The sequence below is a fragment of the Liolophura sinensis genome, chromosome 1 (assembly GCF_032854445.1).
Source record: "Liolophura sinensis isolate JHLJ2023 chromosome 1, CUHK_Ljap_v2, whole genome shotgun sequence".
Taxonomy (NCBI): domain Eukaryota; kingdom Metazoa; phylum Mollusca; class Polyplacophora; order Chitonida; family Chitonidae; genus Liolophura; species Liolophura sinensis.
Genome location: NC_088295.1, coordinates 5562818 through 5577222, shown reverse-complemented (window position 1 = coordinate 5577222; position 14405 = coordinate 5562818). Strand labels below are relative to the sequence as shown.

Sequence of the window (14405 nt, the reverse complement as noted above, 5' to 3'; positions counted from 1 at the left end):
TCTTACCAGTTTAAGAAGAGGTTCAAGAAGATTATTGTTGTGTGATTACCAGGACTATGTGAACATTTCTGTGCAGCCAGGATATTTACTCCAGCCGTGGAAGCTGCGGTCGATGCTTTGGCAGAATGATCTGTGAAAATCAATCTTTCCCAGATTGTTTTGGTTCCACCAAATCAAGCGGAGTTGGAGTTTTGATTAATTTGAGTCAAGCCTTTCTACATTGATGAATCCAGTTCAAAAAGACTTAAATTGCCCATGTGATGAGGAGTATCCCGGATCAGTTTGCCCAGATGATTTTTGATTTCAGACTGATCAAGGAGTCTTTGTTTTCAGACTGTAGAGAGTCTTCAGACTCTCTCCATCATGAACTCTGCTGAATTCAGTTCTCTTTCAGGTGCTGCTCCAGGATTTTCAGTCCCCTGGAAAATGAAGGTTTGTTGCTGTGGTAAGATGTGATGCAATCCTAGAGAAGAGGATCCAACGTGAAAATTCTAATAATTCAGCGTGTTAAATGTTGATTTGATGCAGGTTTAAGTCGATAGTATACATTGTTGTTTACTGATTTGTTGTTCTGTAGCTGTTTTCTGATAAAATCATTTTAAACATTTGATTAAAATGTAATGGACTTGAGACAACAGTAAGTGCAACACGTTTTATATTGCGCTTGTGAAAGTTTCTTCTGTGATAATGATCAAAGGCATACTTGCTTTAAAAAAACAAATAAAACATACTGAGTCCAATTTATTTTGTTTGTACTTTTTTTTCTTATGTTGCATGAATTTTACTGTGTGGTATGAAGCTCTTCTGTCACTGCCTTGCAGTGAATGCAGGCCTACATCTATTAAGGTTTCATTTTTTTTTTTTTAAATATATATATATACGACTCCATTCGCCCTAAGCAAGACAGGTGGGGTAGCTGTTGCAGTAGGCTTACAACACAAGAGAAAATTAAACTTGGCCCCTGATATTCTACCATTTCAACAATCATACTAGCAACAGTCTCACAAAAGTGAATGTATCCAGTAATGCCAAAACATACCTGCATACATACATGTAACAGGTGTCGTTCAGCGGAATTGTATCCGCTAGATGGTTATTCTGAGGGCATTGTTCTCGGAGGATACTTCTGAAGCCAACATTAGCCAACCAACTCTATGTGGGTTTCATTTCCAAAATCAAACAAAGTGAGTTGTTCCTTTGTTTATGAAGCGGTAAAGTAATTCTGGTGTACTGTACAATTGGCCAAAGTTCAAACTTTCATGCCTGGTTTATTCACGGCACTATAGTTTCTGCCACCCATCATGTTGGTGGAAAATTCCTGCGTTTTGCGTTCAGTATCAATTATAGCTGGAAATACCTCTGAATTTCACAGTATATAGCATGAAAATGGTAGGAGCTGCAGCTTCTTCAAAGCAGCTGCCCAAGACAACTTCCAACGTGTTAATGACTGAAAATTAAGTACAATGTTAAATCCCAAGCACTTGCACTCAGACGTGTTGAAGAGTTAATGCCTGCTCCCAATTTTTAGTACAAATTGGAATGATTTCAAAATGCCACGTGAACTTCTTTACAGCATGTGCCCGTTAACATCACTGGCGCCACTAACCAATTTATGCCGGTGTGGCACACCTAGCCTTGTGGCTTGGCTTCACCACTGGTGTAGTCGCGCGAAGCAACAGTCAGTATTCGTCATACTATTTCAGGTGTTGGTTGCAATCGTTACGATACGGCCAGTGATGTAAAGCGAATGCACGGTAAGGAATGTGCATGTGCTGTCAAGAATATGAACATCGCTTAGAGTGAGTGAGTGCTTGGGGTTCAAATTTTGTACAATTTTCAGTCATATGAAGACAAAGTAGTCCTTAGGGTGTATGTAATGTGCCTCCTTGTTGCAGGACAGATTTCCACCGCTCTTTTATCTGCTGCTGCTGCTTCACTGAGACGACATACCAAAGGCAAGTAAGACCCCCTGCCTGAGCCATTATAATGATGCGGGTCAAACTGTTGTTGCACAATATCCTTCACCCTGAATCTACACGAGGAAGTTACACCTTCCTCTTTTTTAAGATCTTAGGGGTGACCAATGCGGACGCTCTACCAACTGTGCTATCGGGGTCGGTCATTGCTTAGAGTATGCAGTCTTTAGCAAAATATTGTGACCAGCATCATGGTGACTTGAGAACTGTCACTGAAAGCTTCATTAAATTATTACGGCTTGGATCATAGCAGATACAAAGAATTGCTTTATACTCAGAACAGAAGAAAGTGCTTTCTGTGGTTGGAAAGGACCAGTTTTTCAAGTTGAGGTTTACACCTGAATCAAATACACAAATAGTCATTGGGTAGTGGAGCTTTGCAGAACTTGCACTTCCAAATGCCATCACAAAGTTTAATGTTTTAATCTATAAATTAAACAATATACAAAGTGATATTCATACAAATGTCGGCAAGTGTAATTGATCTGTGAGAGTCGTCTCCCTTACACCAAGGTGTGAGAGGTGGCACACTCCAGACACTTGAAATAAGTGCTTGCAACGTACAATGTTCACCTGAATGTCCATTGAATAACATGTAAAACCATCTCTCCTTCTCATTACTTAAAGACGACTGCATGGTGGTGAATTCCAAGTTAAGAATGTGAGGTGGCATGAATTCTGTGTGATTGGGGCTTATTCCAGAAAAACCTAACAACTTTTGATAGTGTCCCCTGAAGCTATACTGTGTAATAGGAACATCCTGAAACATTTGTGTCCTTTATCTGTGTGGAATAACCGTACACCTGGTAACTGTGACCTGGTTGAAATGACCCTAAACACCTACTGTCAATTTATCTGGAATAACCCGTAACACCTGGTGTCATTAATCTGTCTGGAATAACCCCAAACAACTGTTAAAGGTGTCCTCTGAAGTTATTCTGTGTGATAGGTGCATCTGGCTCTCAGTTTTTTGACTGTCCACATGGCCTGTGAAGTCTTTAACTTCACTTTCTTTGCCTTTTCTCTTGGATTTATTAGTTTTTGGCAACTTCTCTTCCTTACACTGAATTTTCTGGATAGCTTCAAAAAATCTGTAAACACAAACAATCCAGCATTACACATCAAGAGAGTTCAGCTGGTACAATCAATCTGGATGTCATGTACTGTGAACTCACAATTCACTGTTTCATTAAATTGTACAGCCCTTGGAACGAGTTGCCCATACAAAGCTTCTTGGTGTTTGCAATGATGAAAACTTGTCCTGAAACAGTTATTTAAAAAAAAAAAAAATATATATATATATATATATATATACATATATATATGTGAGAGTCAGCCAGCTTTTAGGCATTATTACACATTGTAAGAACTTTTTAAGTAAATTCTTATGTGAATTGTCCTACTACCACACTTTGACTACTGTTGTCGTGTCTGGGGTAGGAAACTACAGAAGAGAGCTGCTTGCATATTACTAAGCGCTAATATAGCTGTTCCCAGAACAACTCCCTTCAGTCAACTGCAATGGATGTCTTTTAGTGACAAAGTTAATTTTAGAGTTCTTTGCCTCTTTTTTTAAAGCCATCAATAAAGCAGCCCTCAGTCACCTAAAAGAACTGGTTTTGCCAAACAAATGTGTTAACACTACTACACTGCTTTCAGCGAGCTATAATATGTACATTCCTATATGCAGAACAAGGTGTTTCCAAAATGGTTTCTCAGTCCTGGGTGCAGCATTATGGGATCCTCTACCAAATGAAACAAAAGCAAGTGGCTCTATTCAATCCTTCAGAAGGAAAAATTCTAAAATCCTACCATTCTGGTAGATTAAAACTTGATTAAGAATGATGAATGATGGTTTGTTTTTTTTCTTGGAATAACCTAGTCTGAAGTCTGTGCAGTTATTATTAGAATTGAAGATCTTTATCATCACTGTTTATTAAGGCCAAATCCCTTAACACTCTTGCACAGTTGTCCATCGTTCAAACCAAACAGGGGATGGGAATGTGACCATCTCCCTCTCGCCTGTTTGTGCTTTGTACATGTGTGTAGGGTGTTCCAGGCAGCAGGCGGGATGGAATGGGGTCGGTACATGGCCCATCTTCCACTATCCTGTCTCACCTGCTGGTTGGGACAGTTGTGGTCGCAGTAGTCACATTTGTCCTTTGACACTGTTTAACTGTTTCTATGTATTACATGTATTTTGTTTTTTTTAAATTTAGTGAATGACCTTCAATAACAAAGATATTATTATTATTATGGTTAAAAATATCTGGATGCAAGAATAATCAACCTGACAGCTATTGTTAAGAAATTTGTGGACCCAGATGATCAGGAAATCTGACTGATATCCCTGCATGATATAACCTTTAAAGTTGTACAAACCCGATCTTAAAGCCTGACCACAAATTAGAATTGGTAGCAAGGCTACCAAAGAGTGCACCTGTAGGAGGCACATGAATGCAAAACTTGAGCTCAATAGATCAAGTACTGAAATTGTGAATTTGGTAATTTAAAATACTCTGGTTGAAAAAATGCAGATCTTTTTGATATTTTCACCAAACATTTTGTTTAACATTGATCCTAATACAAAATTTCACTAAGATATATTTAATATGTACACACCAAATCAACGATATAATACCCCACTCAGGTTTTTGTGCTCTACATGTGTGAAAAGCCTGATATCAATACCACGCCTAGCATTTTGTTTAACACTGCTTTCCCTGTTACTGGATGCTGCTGCCCAAGGTACGACATAAGTTATGTACAGGTGAGCTTAAAATTCACCTCAGTCATGTTGGTGCTAGATTGAAACATCTGAGGACACAGGACCTAGCGTTAAGTATTTTCAGTACAGTTTCCAAATTCAGCACCCAAAACTTCTCAAGATGCCTTGTGTCCGAAAAAAAAAAAAAATCATTACTACACGTACATGGCTTTTGGAAACCTAGGCTGCCTTTGACACCACTCCTAAGATAATTGGTTTGCTCTTCTGTTAAGGCATTCTGCATATACAGAGCTAATAAATAATTCAAGAAACATTTGTAAACAAGGGTTTATGTCCTCCTACACCTGCTTGTCAGTACCAACCTTTCCACTCGTATCAAATTTTCTTCCATCTTTTGGTTGGCAATGTCAACTAAAAATGTTATGTACTGAAGCAGAGAAAAAATATTAGCAATACAAGTATATATATGACTACAGTCATTTACGATTGAATTCACTTGTTCATTTCATTTAAAAACTTGAAAAAAAAAACCCTGAAAGAACTTTGCAGGAGAAATTTCAGAATCTTCTTGTCACCTTAGTTGTACAATGTATTAATTATACAACTTTAAAATACTGTTTTCATTGCTATCTTTCAAACATAATTCTGAATTATTCTGAAAGCTATTACGCCACCAATTCCAATATTTATCTACTGCCTCCGTTCATTACCTGTTCACTGACCAGAAGCTGACCATTATGTGACAGTGGCACCTCCAGGCCATGTGAGCTCCTCAAAGCCTGAAAATAAATTAAGTGAGAGTGTAGGTAGGCCTAGCAGGTAATGGGCCCATAATAGCTTAACCACAAATTTCAAAACATCCCGAGAGCTCTAGATAGCCATTATCTGTCTGTAAGCTCCAAGGTTAATTTACTGGATGTTTTCACAGAGTAAGTAGAAAGTAAAGTTATGTAGACACCATCTTTTTAACAGCAGTATAATTTCAAAAGTCATGAGAAATTTATCCATGTACTTATAGTAAATGTTTCTGATTGTACTGTGAGACTGTGGCCAGAGTGACCTCTCACTTACTTTCTCAGATCTGATTTCCCACTTGTAATATACAATGTGTAGATGCAGCAAGTATAGTTTTGGGAACCCTTCTAAAATAAGTCCCAGGGCCAAGCCCAAGGGCACTTTCTGGTGTATGACCACTATGTGCCACAATCATTTTAGAAAAAGCAAGTTTAATGGGAAAGAGTGAGTCACCTATCCATAGATACACTGTACTCAGGAAACATCTTGGGACAATAACTGTTTCACATTAGTTATTACAATAGTTAGATACCAATACCAATTGTGAAAAGAGAGAGAAAATTCAACAGAAAACATATCTGTACCATCATAGTTTTTCCTTTAGAGCTGATTGTTATTCCAGAATTACGGAAGCCAGATGCCACAGCTGCAGAATGCTGTAAATACAGCACAAATTATTCAATACACTCGAAAAATAAGCAGAAATGAATAATATTTATTTATTTACTTATTTGATTGATGTTTTACGCTGTACTCAAGAATATTTCACTTATACGACGGCAGCCAGCATTATGGTGGGAGGAAACCAGGCAGATCCCCAGGGAAACCCACGACCATCCGCGGGTTGTTGGCAGACCTTCTTACGGCCAGAGAGGAAGTCAGCATCAGCTGGACTTGAACTCACAGCGACCGCATTGGTGAGAGGCTCATTACGCTGCACTAGCACGCTAACCAACTGAGCCACGGAGGTCCCGAAATGAATAATACTAAATGCTGATGTGGACCTGTGTTGTAAAACTAGTATATAAACCAGGATGGAGATAATAATGTAAGTTTAATACGGACAACATAAATCTAGAAATGCAACTAATAAACAATGAAACAAATGCTGTAATTCAGTAGTTTCTTCAGTAGTAATTATTAGACCGTGATCTTTCAGTGAGTGCTTTTCCCATCATTTTGGCTTTTATCTTAACAGAAAATAATCTGTCTATACAGTTTATACATAATTAAGGGCATGAATGTGTTACCATAGCCTGGGCATCCGGGAGAGATCTACACTGGATGTGCATGATGAACGGTTCAAACTTGAACACTAAATCCTCTTCACAACACTGCAAAGAGTCCATCTGCAAACACAATGTAGGGTCCACTGAACGTACAAATTAAGGTCTGGATGTATTAAGACCCTTGTACATACTAGCATTTTATACTTCTGATGTTATATAAAGTAGATTTAGTACATATACTATATAAAACTTTACATGGGTTTTCTTTAGTCCATCTGACAGACATGCTTGCTTTAAATCACTGCCAAGATATGAAGCTTCCTTCTATCACATCTGATGACTCAATTTCAAATTACACACTAATCTGAACTTGCATTCAGAACCACTTACCACATCTTTAGCTGAGGACTTGTTATGAGATGTATAATGCCATTTGCAGCCCCTTTTTGTGGGTGCCTTGCTAGACGTCTGAAACGAAGTCTGGTATTAGCAGTAGGCCAGCAGGACATTGAAAAGTTTAAGTACATCACTGTTGAGTGAGGTTTATTCACCAACAATCAAACTCCTGGACTCGTAGTTGCCTTTATTTCAGATAGTACAAAATGAAAATTGACATAGAAATAACCAAATTTGAAAAATGTAAAACTTGTGTTGTAGTGCTAATGCAAGACAATAAGATTATCAGAGTCAGAAAACATGTACATAAGTACCCTTATGTACATGTTCCCAAAATGTTCATCCCATGGTCTGGATGCTTTATCCTTAGACATGCTAATTTGTTGGATAATCATTATAAAATTGTGGTGAGAAGGGGTGCTGCTACAACATGGATTTTACCAGCTAGAGGTAAGTGGATTATTTTATTTAACTATCTTTGACTGTAGATGGAGCACCCATGACTATGGCGTATTTAGATATTCCTCGATCAACAGCCTGTGTAATCGGACTAGATATTGAAATGAAAATGAGGTTCTTGGGTCAAATCCTCAGTAACATAAGATGCTGACTTGCAACAGTAGAAGAACACAGGGCTTCATCCTGTGTGTTCATTGTTCTGTTAACATCTTGATGACAGGTCCACCCTATTGGTGAAAGTATGTAACTTCTAGAATTTGGTGACATTTGTATTTATTGTGTCAAACGGCTCAGAAGTTAGAGATGAAGTGATCTCCTCAGTAATAGAGGGCGTGGGTGAAGTAAATTTTTCTCCCAACAATGTCCCATTTCAGTGATAGTGTATTTTTTGCATATGTATAATTTTCAGCATTTCAGTTAGTCTTAGCATATAGGTAGAGCTTGTGCGATGTTCTTTCGTACAGGGTGAATCTCAAAACTTCAAAGCCGTCTTACAGAATTTATTTACTTCAAAATTTGCTTTCTACAAATGCCTTCACCCACAGTTGTCAATGGCAGTAGTCAGTTCATTGCCTTCGAGTACTTACTGCCACCAGTAATAAAAATTCAACTAAAAAGTTTGCATGTTGGCATTTTTTCAAATGAACTCCTCTGCAGACTTTTTTTTGTATAGCCCCATACCTTTACAACTCATGCAATTTTTTTAAGAGATAGGGTCCCCATGAGTCAGCACAAAATAGCACACTATATAGCCTCAGGTGGCTCCTTCATTTCCCTTCTTTATGCTGGGCTGGCAGGTATTGTGGCCACAGGAGCAACCAATGGTAAACCAAACATGCATTCTCTCATGTCTGATAAGCCCTTTCTAAACAAATGCTGCGGTCCAAAACTGGTGTCAACTTTGGTTCTTAACTCTCTGCTCTCCTGCACACATCCCAGGTATATTCCATCCAGTAATGGCACACCAGCCCCTTTTTCAGGCTGAACGTGCATGCGCCATCTAGGAATGATAATTTTTTTCAAAATCCACAGATGTGGGGAAGGCAAAATTAGTGATGCTTTAGCGATGACTGAAGTGAATTTGGGCTTTGTGTGTCCTAACTGAATGCAATATAAGTGCTTTGCAATGACAGCCATCTTTGATGTTAGATTGAGTATTTCCCACTGGGCGTCTATTGTTAGACGTGTCATAAGCTGGGCAGAGGCTCTAGTCCAGTAATGGCATACAATGGAAAATATACACAAACTTAGCCCGAGACCTCATTCTGGCATAATGCTAACAAAGAGCTACCCCTTCGTTGAATTCCCATGCATGCACATCAGATTCGTCCTGAATACATACATACATACATACAGCACAGCAATTCTGAAAGGTAAAATATTTATGGACATTTTACCACAATCGCTACATGCCTTACATCACCATTCTCCTGTAAATCTTAGCTGAAGTGGAAAACAGGCTCATATTTAGCAGGTCGCTTCACACTGCCATGTTTTTAAAATCTGGGTCAGCATGGTGTGCATGCACAGCAGTGGTTGACCTTTCTATGAAATTTAGAATGGAATGGATGCCGAAGATAACCCCTTTTTACTGTAAAACTTATTTGACAGTTTGCACAAAATGTGGGGTTCGTCATTCTGCTCCATAGCCTTCAGTCGACTGCAAATTCGTGCCTCCACTGTCTGTGTGTCGAAACTGATGGCCGGCTGATCAGAACATAGTGACATCATGAAAGGTCATCCACATTGTGTGAGGAGCAATGACAAGATTTATTAGGTCATCATGTCAACACACCAATTGAGCATAAGTCACCACTATGATTTACCTTTGATTTATTTGTTGTATAGGCTACAGAATATGGGAAATATTGGCAGAGGAACAGAGAAAGACTTGGTAAACATAATTTATGGAGTTCTGTCCGGTTAATATATGTATTGGTTCATTTTGCACAGATTTTTGTTGTGCTGAGTTCTTAAATACCAATAATTTAACCTGTAAGATTCCTCGGCTGTGATCTACGTCTAACCCTATTTTTAAACGATCACAGCCGAGATCCTTGGCTATCAAAAACCTGACTCAAAGATAGCTGCCATTGCAAACCTGTGATATTGCGCGTGCGAGCCAGTTGAGAGGTAAGAGCAATTGTTGACGTCAGTTTTGGACGGCAGCCATTGTTTAGAAAGGACTTATTGGATATGACGTGAATCGGTGTATGGCTTAACATAGGTTGCCCCTATGGCTACGCTACTCGACGGCCCAGTATAGAGTCGTGTTAAAGAAGCCACCTGAAGCTACGCGCTCTCAAGAAAAACCCTCATTTAGCTCTCACCGACTGTTCAAGGATGATGATTCTCCCAGAGCATGAACTCGTCGTGAAGTAATTACAAGATTCGTTGATATATTCGACCACGGGTACAATTGAAGAATCAATAGAGCCTTTTCTTCTGCCGCTGACAATCTGTCTTCCTTGCTTCTGACGAATTTGTCTTCCATTTCTCCCCCCAAGATACGATCTCCTTGCCTTCTCCCACAAGAGAGTTGAGCAAGGGGAGTAACTTCCACCAGCTCAACATTCCGCTCGTAGGGTTCAGTGTCATGTTTCAATGTTTGCCCGTAGGTGTTCAGGATTTCTTTACATTGTATGCAGATTAGCTTCGCTTTTAATATTATTTTGAACATTAAAAGGCATCAGGTGAAATAGTAATTAAAGTTTTCTCGCCAATTTTTTATTTACATCCAGATGGAATATACGTACTGCCATTACAAAATTACTATTATAGGCACTAACTTGTTGTTGCAAGTCTTTTGACGTGTTCTATATAGCATGTATGCCCACAAAAATATTTCAGTATGATATGATGATATACTCAAACAAAATCTGTACATTATCCTATGGAGAAAATAAACTTTTAAGTGAATCTCCCAATGTTTTTGGCTGAATCAGCGTAAAAAGTTCACACACTTTTCTGTGATGATGTTAGTGGCACAATGGTTTCTGCCGAAAGCCCAGTATGGTAGGCCTCTGCCAGTCTCTGTTTAAAATCAAGCTTTTTCTGGTGAAGTTTGTGTTTCAGTCAGGTGTGTCAGATACATTGATAGATGCAGTGGTTTCCCCTAAGTACTGCCATCTAAGTGAAATGTTCAGTTCTAGACCACAATGTACAATACCAATCAAATAATTAATAACTGAACATCCAAGTTTTAAAGAAAAAAATCCATTTTCAACATGTTAAATATATTTAATAAGTTGTGAAATGTAAAATGCAAAATGTAAATCATACATGTATTATATGCAAACTGAACTTTGTGAACACAAATAAATTTTGATTTATGTATTTATTTGATTGGTGTTGATGAATTTTTCATTTAAACAAACGCCATCAATTTTATATGTGAAGGAAATCTTTGTAGCGAGAGTAAAACCTGTCCTTTGTAAGACAAGAGCAAGAGCACACCCTGTCCTTCACCAGACAAGAGTAAACCCTGTCCTTCGTCAGACAAGAGTAAACCCTGTCCTTCGTCAGGCAAGAGCAAGAGTAAACCCTGTCCTTCACCAGACAAGAGTAAACCCTGTCCTTCGCCAGACATGAGTAAACCCTGTCCTTCGTCAGACAAGAGCAAGAGTAAACCCTGTCCTTCATCAGACAACAGACAGATTCAAAACTTCAGCCTCATTGGAAAGGGCTGGTTAGCTGCTCAAACAACAGCCAACAATACTGAATACCAAATGTGAGCCTGTCCCATGAATTAGGTTTGGAACACAGAACAAATGGCTGTGTTCCAGCAACATGAAGATGTATTTGATTGTCCATATCAACCCAAGTGAGGTCTCTAGTTTTTTTTGGATGATGTGTTTTGTTGCCTCACTACAAACCCCAAAAATAAAAGTGCAACATGTTCTGATTCAGACTGTACCTTGCACGGCAATTAACCAATATGTCAGTGATAAAAAAATAACTATTTAATCATTATCACAGTCTAGTTACAGTAAACTTCACACATTTTTCATGTTAAAGTAAATTTGAGGTTAATATGAAAACTTTCAGCTGTGCCTTCTCCTAAGATTGACAGTTTATTACGGTACACATCCACAGTGCTGTATGCGTTAGTTCCTGGTGCCGTCTCGATCACCCCTGGCATAGTGATGTGCAGGATGCCATGCTCGTCAGTGTCATGCCCTCCTGTGTGATCATGACCTGCCAGATAACACACAACACAGTCCTTGTATCGCCCGAGTATAGCCAACAACTCCTCATAGTTCCACAGGAGGTCCAGCCAATCAGCTGATGAGGCCAACACCGGTGTATGGCCTGAAACAATAAATATACAAAAGTCATACCATGATACACTGTTGGATGTGAATGAATAGTAGGTTTTCAAAGACAACATGACCAAACGAAAATATCTGATACAGACTGCACTACCACTGGTCTAAGTTAAGAACTTCCCACACTGTTTTCATTATTTGTGAATGTTACATATCCAAGGTATACCAGAGGTTCTAGAACTGATGCTTACTGCTATAGTTGTGCTACAATGCCAATGATTCATTGACATCATTGTGTGACAACTATAATGGCTCAATATAAAAGTTCATCAACCACAATAGATAATATTCATATGAGAGCACATGTATTCTGGTATTATCCTTTATGTTATATATTGCTATAGCTAAAGGGAACTTAGTTATATTATCTTTCTTTCCATCTGTGCATTAATTGACTTCTTTCTTTCATGTTGTAGGACAGAGTTCAGAAATTAACTGGTTATGATAACAATATAAACTAACCCATGACTATAACATTGACTTCCTCTGCCTGAGCCTGCAACAGCTTCTTCTCCAGCCAATCTAACTGGTCTTCACCCACACCACCATTAAACTTCACAAATCGCCTCTGGTCACCCTCTAAACCCCTGGGGTCATTCTTTTCTGGGTTAGGGTTTTTCTGGGTCAAGATCTCCATAGCTTGTTGGTATTTGGTGTCTGACTCTTCATACCCTAAAGCACTGACATCATAACAATCAAGACTCACGATCATCAGTTTGGGACAAGGATGGATAGTGTAATATGCGCAGTTTGGTACAGAACTGCAGTCAGTCAGATGCCCTGAGAACAGAACAGAGTTCATCAAATACTGACGTGAAAAGTTATAGAAGTCATGGTTTCCCCAGTTATGGTACACAGGTGCTTGCAGGGAGTCAAGCTCTCGCATGACCGTCTGCAGAGCTATATCAGACCCTGAACCCCGAGACCTATTAAACCCATCAATGATATCTCCCAGCTGTAAGACAAACTTAACGGGCGAGTCACGGTTTTTCCAGCAAGAGATTGCTTCTCTTAGGAGGTTCACAGCATTTCTATAGTAACGCTTCCTTGTCCTAGAGAAATTGTAACCATCTTCCATGTCAGCATATTGTACATCAGCGATAACACCAAAGGAGAGTACTGGTCTATTTGTACAGTCCATCATTCCTCTCTCCAAGATGTCTGCGATGTAAATATCAATCCTGAAAGACGAAAACGAAACAGTTCTACATTGTAGGGCTATGTGACAAAGGCTTTTACTAACAATAAGCATTATAATTTATATCATATATAGACAGATACGATGTTGATTTTCATAGAATTAAATTACTGAATGACAAGCTGTACAGAGATGTAGTGTTAACGAACAGTTTAAAGACTCTGATGAAGCCTAATTTAATAGTGCTATCAAGGAGAAGGCAGAATTAGCATATTGTATTAATTATGATATGTAGAGAATCCAGGGCCAATTGAGACGGTACCACTAGAAACTTTGACGTTAAACTGTAGACAGAACTTCCTTGAACAACCAGAATAATTCTGGTGCCAATACTTTAAGATATGTATCTGCCCTAGAACTGCACAAGAAATTACATGTAGTTCAAACTAGTAGACGACTGTGGTGACATCTGATGATCTGACAGTATTTGATTTATTTATTCGATTGGTGTTTTACACTGTACTCAAGAATATTTCACTTATACAACAGCGGGCAGCATTAAGATGGGAGGAAACCGGGCAGAGCCCAGGGGAATGATCTGCTAGTAGACGGCCACAGTTAAATATTGCTACAATCAACCCTAAACATTTAATTTTACTGAACAAGGTTAGAAATAATTAAACTTGAAAATGGTTAATTCCCTGTGTTTGTTACCTTATAACGTGTGCCGATAAGACACAAGATACATGGACTTGACTCTCCACTAAATCTTCTGTCCTGTGATAATAGGTGGATGTAGACTCAGTATCGAATATATACTCTTGTCAGGTGTACTGACCCAGCCTTGTTGTAAATGTCCACGACAAATCTGGTCAGTCCCGGAAACGGACTTCCGGGAAATCATTGCACAAGCACACGTGAGACAAGACCACGCTGGAAAATATTGTTATGATATCATTTTCTATTTTGAAAGGATCATAAGTCCGATGCAAATAGTAGAACAGTAGCAGTCTGTTGTTCCACAGCAGTCTGTTGTTCTGTTCTAGCTCAACGAGTTAAACGTCGAAGTATCAATAAAAAAAATGTAGAGTGAATATATTTAGGGAGTGAAAACCTGTCCTGTCAGAACAACGACTGAACTTAGTGATCAGATTGGGTGGACAAGTCTGTTCAGGTTACTTAAAACTTACACACTGTTACTTTTGAAACCACACAAGTCTTAATTTGACAGCCTACCTCAAAGTTTAATGCCAAAGTCAATCGCTCAGTTTTGGCCACATATCCCACGTTAAAACCTCACACCAATACAAGCGATGGTATCAGCAAGGGAGATAACCACCGTTATACTATAACTTT

The 14405-nt window shown here is 38.8% G+C and overlaps 2 protein-coding genes across 3 annotated transcripts; both read right to left on the bottom strand.

Annotated features, from left to right (window-relative positions):
* Positions 1-2223: 2223 nt before the first annotated feature.
* On the bottom strand, positions 2224-10345 carry LOC135461976 (tRNA wybutosine-synthesizing protein 3 homolog). The gene is made up of 8 exons (XM_064739286.1): positions 10340-10345; positions 9914-10105; positions 7119-7196; positions 6750-6848; positions 6084-6155; positions 5415-5483; positions 5067-5131; positions 2224-3067 (listed from the first exon to the last, which is right to left on the bottom strand). Exons 1-8 carry the CDS (start codon positions 10343-10345, stop codon positions 2860-2862), a joined length of 789 nt encoding a protein of 262 aa, XP_064595356.1. The 3' UTR covers positions 2224-2859.
* On the bottom strand, positions 10305-14367 carry LOC135466244 (manganese-dependent ADP-ribose/CDP-alcohol diphosphatase-like). 2 transcript variants are annotated; one of them, XM_064743665.1, is made up of 4 exons: positions 14286-14367; positions 13764-13982; positions 12374-13092; positions 10305-11894 (listed from the first exon to the last, which is right to left on the bottom strand). In XM_064743665.1, exons 3-4 carry the CDS (start codon positions 13053-13055, stop codon positions 11590-11592), a joined length of 987 nt encoding a protein of 328 aa, XP_064599735.1. In that variant the 5' UTR covers positions 13056-13092; positions 13764-13982; positions 14286-14367; the 3' UTR covers positions 10305-11589. The 2 variants fall into 2 exon arrangements, with proteins under 2 accessions (XP_064599735.1, XP_064599727.1); XM_064743657.1 differs by lacking the exon at positions 14286-14367 and having other exon boundaries at positions 13764-14279.
* Between the last annotated feature and the right edge of the window lie 38 nt (positions 14368-14405).